Below are 7820 nucleotides of genomic sequence, written 5' to 3' on the forward strand. Positions count from 1 at the left end.
AGGAGGACTGCTTGAGCCCAAGAGAAAGAGGCTGCAGCAAGTGACTGCAGTCCAGTCTGGATGACAGAGCAAGATCCTCCCCTCTCCCACCAACTCTAAAAAACCTAATTCTTTCATGTAAGAATCTCAGATATTTTACATCTGGCCAAACTTATAACCTTAGTTCCTTCTAAAATTGTTTCTAAAATTTTTTGTTAATTCTAATTTCAGGTGACTAAATTTCATTGATTCTTTTTGGCAGAAGAAATGTAATTTACCTAATTCATTTTGCACCTGCTGAAGTCTCAACTTTCTTACTTTTAATAGTTTCTTAAATAACAGCTTGTTTTGCTCTGCCACAGCAAACTGCAAATTGCCATTGTCAAATCCGCAACATACCTTCTTTGAGTCTGTTTGTTTACTGTTCCAGTTGTTGTGCTAGGTTCTGCATCTCCACTTGATTCTTTTTCAGTATGCCTTCATTTTAAATTTAAAAATTTGCTCATATTCATGTGTAAACTAGAAAAATAATTTAATCATGATTAAAATAAGTATTTCAATTGCCAGTTACAATTTACACAGGAATCACTGTAATTCCTGTTGTCTGCATAAAATGTTAAGATAAACATGATGTTACATCAATTCGTAGAAAAAATAATTTGCACTGAATCCATCTGCTGACAGCAGTATCATATCTATCAGCAGTGTGTTTATATTCAATACTGGAAATGACACACAAGTTTGACAGGCACACTACAAAAACCAAACCTTATGCAAGGTAACAGAGTAAAATGTATTCCTGAAAGACAGTAAAGCTAAGCAAAAAAATATTTTACATTGTTTCAGTTTTTACATTTAAGTAAAATTAAGTAAATTAAAATTTTACTTTTAGTCCTACTGAGCTGATTAGCCACATGTAGCTAGTGACTATCATACTAGATAGCACAGATATGGAAATGAGAAAAGAGCCAAAAGGCTTACAGTTTTGATTCCATTTCTCTTTTATTTGATGTAACCTCCAGGACCTGAGTTGTTTTTTTTTTTTTGCATCCTTACTTAAACAGTACAAAATTATACATGGTGTTTGTTCTGTACAGAACTTCATGGAATATGTATTATGACCCACTCCAGCAAACATGGGCCAATCTAAAAAACTATAGCTCCTAAAACCAGTCTTCAAGGTTATCTCGCTAAACGCCTTTTAAACAGCAACATGCTGATAAAAGTTTAACTGGTTTTCCAAAACAACAAAAAAACCCTTTATATATATAAAGGATGTATAGTACATAATTTACAGATGATAAAAAACACATACAATATTCTATTGTAAGTTCCATATAGCCAATTGATTCTCATGGAAGACTTTTGTTGACTTTTGCCGAACTCTTGTATCTGTGGCCAACCTGTGGTTGCAATTTGACCAAGATTTTACATATGGTGTTGCATCCCAATCTGCTAATTCCTTCCCCAATAAATTTATTGTCATTAAATCTGATACATGATCTATTGTTAAACTATTTCTCACCCTTGTACAAATTATGTTCATTAAATTGAAACCTCTTTCAGCTTCAGCACTATTGATTGCAATGGTGCTAACTATCTTTCTAGCTTTTTGTATAGTTGGAGGAATTGAAACATTGTTTGATTTTATATTGTTGTTTACAAATTCCCGAAAATCATTCAAATCAACTTCATATTTTAAAATTTCACACAAATGAAATAATTTTTTTTCACCAGCTATCCATGGTGAAGTTATTTCTTCATAAGGCCATGTAGAAGGTTCTAGCAAATCAAAGTAATTAAAAATATTTTCATCATGGTTTTGCTCAGATAAAAGGCGTAGGTTCATGTGCTGAATTATATTGTCTAGTAAGATATTCCTAGGAAGAGCATTAAATTTATTGTTTTTATTAAATGGAATATCTTTAAACTTATCTGACTTGACTAAATCTTCAATTTGAGATTCGTACTTTCCAGTATGAATTTTTAAGTTTTCCAAAGCTCTTATGGTACATTTGATCAATTTTTGTGCTTTCTGAATATTAGTTGATCTTGACTGTAATGCAGTTGAAAGTACTGAAAATTCTTCAAGGATGTCAATCATTAAACCAAGATCTTGTAAGAAATTAATGTTAGCTAATCTCTTTGCCAAACCAGAGTAAGAATGAGAAAAATGCACATATAATACAGGATATGCATGCCATACAGCAGTAGCAGCTTGTAAACTACATGCTGCCCATTTTGGTCCCATAACCCGACCAATTTTAATAATTTCCGTTTCAAGTTCTTTAGTTACAGTTCCTAGAAGCTTGGTTTGATTTTTATTAGGTTGATGATAAATAGAATAAATTTTATCAAGAAATATTTTTAAATGATTAATTTGTTTTATTTCAGATATAGAATCATCAAGTGACAATTGCAATCGATGATTTAAACAGTTCCAAATGATGATTTCAGGAAAATTTTCTAACAATTTTGTAGTTACTCCAGACTTTCTTCCCAGAATTGTATTAGCACCATCAGAACAAAATGCAATTAGATTTGCTTTCAAATAATCATTTGTAAAACCACAATCATTTAAAGTAGACAATAATGTATTGAAAATATACTCTGCTGTAGTTGACACCAATTCTTTTAAAGCAACAAATAACATAACAGGTGCAGAAGCTGACTGAATTGTGCACTGGAGATAAATCACTAGGGTGCTTTTCTTTGAAACTGTAGATGCCTCATCAATCATGATACAGATTTTGGCATTCTCTTCTATAATATTCGTAAATATCTTCATTTTCATTTCTTTTGCAATATGTTCTGCTATTCTTGTTGCACTGTAACGTGTATTTAAACAATTTACCTCTCCATTTTTTTCCTGTAATTCCATTGCCCCCTCAATATCAGATAAAGGTCTATTATGTTTTACTAAACTGTAAACAGTATTGAAAACTTTTATAGTAGCATCAATGTTTTTATTGTTTTGTTTATGTACTAAATTAGAAATTGAATCATTAGCTGATTCCTTTAACAAATCCTGAATTTTACCATGAGCTTTAGAAACATCATGTTCCCTAATTTTTTTTCGTAGAGACGCTTGTCTAGTAGTTTTATTACTGCCATTAGGGGTTACTAAATATGCAATCCATTCCTTGGACACATGAACATGCTTTTCTGCTTTTGATCCTAAATGCCGAACTGTTGAACAATCCTTACATCCTAATTTACCTTCTTTTATTTCAAGCCATTTGTACTGTTCTGTAAACATAAATGCTTGTTTTTCATTCCAACAATCTGGAAGCACAAGATTATCTATTTCTTCCTTTGATGAACATGATGGTTTTTCTTCAGCGATTGGCTGTTCAATATACTCAAAATCTGGTTCCTTTGCCTTAGATAATCCGCAATGATTTTTGCTCACTTCATTACTTTCTGTGTCTGTTTTCACCTTCTTCACTTTTAAAAAATGCAAAAAATCACCCTGTCGTTTTGGCGCTTTAGGAAACAGAATCTGAAAAATAATTTTATATATGTAAGTAAAATTCATAACATTTTAAGGGTCAATGAAAAAGTTAACTTAGTGAATCTTTTTCTAATTTTGGAAATAAATTTTAAACTTAAATATTTAACCTGATTTTCAGCTTGTATCTAAAACATCAATATGATGTGAGTGGGCGTGGTGGCTCACACACATAATCCCAGCACTTTGGAAGGCTGAGGTGGGCAGATCATGAGGTCAGGAGTTCGAGACCAGCCTGGCCAACCCCATCTCTACTAAAAATACAAAAATTTGCCAGGTGTGGTGGCATGTACCTGTAGTCCCAGCTACTCGGGAGGCTGAGGCAGAAGAATCACTTGAATATCGGGAGGTGGAGGTTGCAGTGAGCTGAGATCACACCACTGCACTCCAGCCTGGGAGACGCAGCGAGACTCCATCTCAAAAAAAAAAAAAAATTATTTATATATATATTAATATATGTAGTAATATATTAATATATATATAAAATATAAATATATATTGTTATATAAAATATAAATATATGTTAATATATAATAAATATATAATATATACTTATATATTAATATAATTAAATATATAATTTAATATTTTATTAATTATACATTTATTATATAATTATATATAAGTAAATATATTATATAAATATATTAAATATTTTATATTTACTATAATAAATATATTATATATTTATTATATAATTATGTATATATATTATATATTTATTTAAATATATGATTTATTAATGATTAAATATATAATATATATATGTATTAATATATAATATATATCTTATGTAGTAATATATAATATAAATATATTTGTCTATAAATTTATATTTATATATGAATATATATATTTATATATATTTATATATGAATATACATATTTTTATATATATACATATTCATATATATATATATGACTTGCTATTTCTTGAAAAACCCACTATCAGTTTTTAAAATTCTACAGCCAACAATAGTTTCACAAAATCTGACTATGAATTATTATCATCCAATTCAGCAAAAATGTTGGCCATGAGATTTGCAAATGAGTATACTATTTGCACCTCTTCATACCAAAATCCTCCGATGCTCAAGTCCCTTGTATAAAATAAGGTATTTGCACTCAACCTATGAATATCCTCCCATATACTTTATTTCTAGATTATTTTTAATACCTAATATAATGTAAATGCCATAAAATAGTTTTTGTAATGTGTACTTTGTTAATGTGCATTATTTTTTATTACTGTACTTATTATTTAAAAAATATTTTCCATCTGCAGTTGGTTGAATCCACAGATGTGGAACCCACAGGATATGAAGGGCTGACTGCAGTATCGATATAAAGGGTGGATAATATTTTCAATTACATTAATCAATAAGATGAAAGTGAAACAATACAGACATATATTAGAGTTTCACTCATTCATCAATAACATCATCATCTTTCTGAACTAATGAAGAGTTCTGAATTTTTTTTTTTTTTTTTTTTTTGAGACAGAGTCTCACTCTGTTGCCCAGGCTATAGTGCAGTAGTGCAATCTTGGCCCACTGCAATCTCTGCCTCCCAGGTTCAAGTGATTCTCCTGCCTCAGCCTCCCAAGTAGTTGGGACTACAGGAATGCATCACCACACCCAGTTAATTTTTGTATCTTTGAAAGAGATAGGGTTTCACTATATTGGGCAGGCTGGTTTCAAACCCCTGACCTCAAGTGATCCACCAGCCTTGGCCTCCTGAAGTGAGGGGATTACAGGTGTGAGCCACCTTGCCTGGCCAAGTTTTGGAATACTGCAAACCAATTTCCTCAATTTTTTTGTATTTTATATAGTCTAGCAGAGACACATCAGACTTTGAAATTTAATCTGCATTAACATTTTATCCTTCAGTTCAAGTTTAATCAACAAATAATAAATCAAACTCTAGTTTGTATTTTACTGATCATGATGGGTATGTTCTATCATCACGCTGCATCAGCACACTATTATGTATTAATAGTATTTCTACCAACAGAAGCAAATAACCTCAGGTGCACAGAGAGTAGGAAATGATATTATTAAGTATTACCTTAAATACAACGATCATTTATGTATTTGTGTGTTTATATGCTTTAATTTTTAATAACTGCTATGTTTACAATCAGCTCACAAAATTCCTGAAAGTTTAACAATTAGTTTTGGTTTTTTGGTTTTTTTTTTTTTTTTTTTTTTTTTTGGGTTTTTTTTTTTTTTTTTTTTTTTTTTTTTTTTTTTTTTGAGATGGAGTTTCACTCTTGTTACCCAGGCTGGAGTGCAATGGCGCCATCTCGGCTCACCGCAACCTCCGCCTCCTGGGTTCAGGCAATTCTCCTGCCTCAGCCTCCTGAGTAGCTGGGATTACAGGCACGCACCACCATGCCCAGCTAATTTTTTGTAGTTTTAGTAGAGACGGGGTTTCACCATGTTGACCAGGATGGTCTCGATCTCTTGACCTCGTGATCCACCCGCCTCGGCCTCCCAAAGTGCTGGGATTACAGGCACATGCCACCATGCCTGGCTAATTTTTTGTACTTTTAATAAAGATGGGGTTTTGCCATGTTGGCCAAGCTGGTCTCAAACTCCTGACCTCAGGTGATCCAACTGCCTCAGCCTCCCAAAGTGCTGCGATTACAGGCGTAAGCCACAGTGACTGGCTAACAATTAGTTCTTATGATCCAGTTCAAGCCACCTCCAACACATTATTGCACTTAATAAGAAAACTGAAAAAATAGAAATATAATGTTCTTACACCACTATGATAGGTGGTAGGCTTTTCATCATCACCACAGACCAGATCAATGTATTCAAGAACAGGTCTCGATAGTCCTTCCTAAAAAGGAAGTGGGCAAATTTACAAGTCATGAACAATCATTTAAAGTAAAATTATATTTAACAATCAGTGGGAGATTTTTTTAGTTGGAATTGGCAAAGATTCCTGAGAAAATCTTGCAAGTGGCACAGAATAATTAGAAACAAAAGGGGCACGGGGCTGGGAGCAGCGGCTCACACCTTAATCCTAGCACACTGGAGGCCAAGGCAGGAGGATCACTTGAGCCCAGAAGTTCAAGAGCAGCCTGGGCAACATAGTGAGGCCACAACTCTACAAAAAAAAAAAAAAAAAAAAAAAAAAAAAAAAAAAAAAAAAAAAAGAGGCATGGGAAAAGATTCAGAGTACATGAATATGTAATAATATTCTTGCTAGTAAAAAGGAAAAAAAAAGAATATGCAATAATGACAAAACCCAAATAGCCTAAATCTATATAGAGGAATAAAACCATGTAGATTCCTCTTTCTTTTTCTTTCTCTTTCCTTTTTTCTCTCTTAAAAAAAACAAACAAACAAACAAAAACCATATAGATTCCTTTCAAAATGGGAAATAGCACAGATATTGTATTAAAAAGATACAGGTTTCAGCTAGGCACAGTGCCAGTCTCAGCTGCTCAGGAGGCTGAGGCAGGAGGATCACTTGAGCCCAGGAGTTCAAGTCCAGCCTGGGCAACATAGTGAAAAACCCACCCCCTGGGCAACATAGTGAAAAACCCACCCCCTGGCCCTACCTCACAAAAAAAAGAAAAGACACAGATTTCATGGTACACTTTTTGTTTAACTGAAATGGTTATCAGTGATCTCTTAGATACCTGAGTTCAAAACAATGGAGTTCTTTGATAACCATGCTTTATCCTCCACATCACTATACAGCCAAACATCAAACTCTGAATCTTCTTCATCCTTTCTTACAAACACACCACCTCCATCATAGACCAGGCCATAAATGCCCTAGTCAAAAGCCTAGATTTTATTCTATAGGCCAAGGAATCAATAAATAACATCAAGATGGGAACATCATTACAGCTGTTTCAAGGTTAACCACATAGGGGAGTATGTGGGAAGAATGCAAACAAGATAAGCAATCTAGACAAATGGTAATGTGGTACAAAAACAGAGTGATGGCAAAGAGAATGTAAACTTCTCTGTATGTGTACTGTATTTTAATAAAATTTACATCAAGATAAGAGCTCTTTTTGTACTCCCAAATCTTTTATCATTGCTTTCTTTCATCATATTGTTTATTTTGGAGGCTAGGTATGTGATGAAACACGAAGAGGATTCTGTGCCACATGCAGAATGACGGCAGGATAATCAAGATTTATATGAAAAGGCTAAGGAATCCAAATCAGAATATATTAAGAAGTTACAAACTTTTAAAAAAAAATCTGGCCGGGCGCGGTGGCTCAAGCCTGTAATCCCAGCACTTTGGGAGGCCGAGGCGGGTGGATCACGAGGTCAAGAGATCGAGACCATCCTGGTCAACA

The 7820-nt window shown here is 33.2% G+C and overlaps 1 protein-coding gene across 1 annotated transcript in view; it reads right to left on the minus strand.

The window, feature by feature from the left end:
* Positions 1–494: 494 nt before the first annotated feature.
* The window catches only part of KIAA1586 (KIAA1586 ortholog), an 11131-nt gene continuing 3805 nt past the window's right edge, over positions 495–7820 (minus strand). The window contains exons 3-4 of the mRNA XM_017512015.2: positions 6257–6337; positions 495–3481 (exon numbers count right to left, since the gene is read on the minus strand). Of these exons, the coding sequence (XP_017367504.1) occupies positions 1301–3481; positions 6257–6337 (2262 nt within the window). The 3' untranslated portion in view covers positions 495–1300. The remainder of the gene's footprint in view (positions 3482–6256; positions 6338–7820) is intronic.

Source organism: Cebus imitator, unplaced genomic scaffold (assembly GCF_001604975.1).
Source record: "Cebus imitator isolate Cc_AM_T3 unplaced genomic scaffold, Cebus_imitator-1.0 Scaffold460, whole genome shotgun sequence".
Taxonomy (NCBI): Eukaryota; Metazoa; Chordata; class Mammalia; order Primates; family Cebidae; genus Cebus; species Cebus imitator.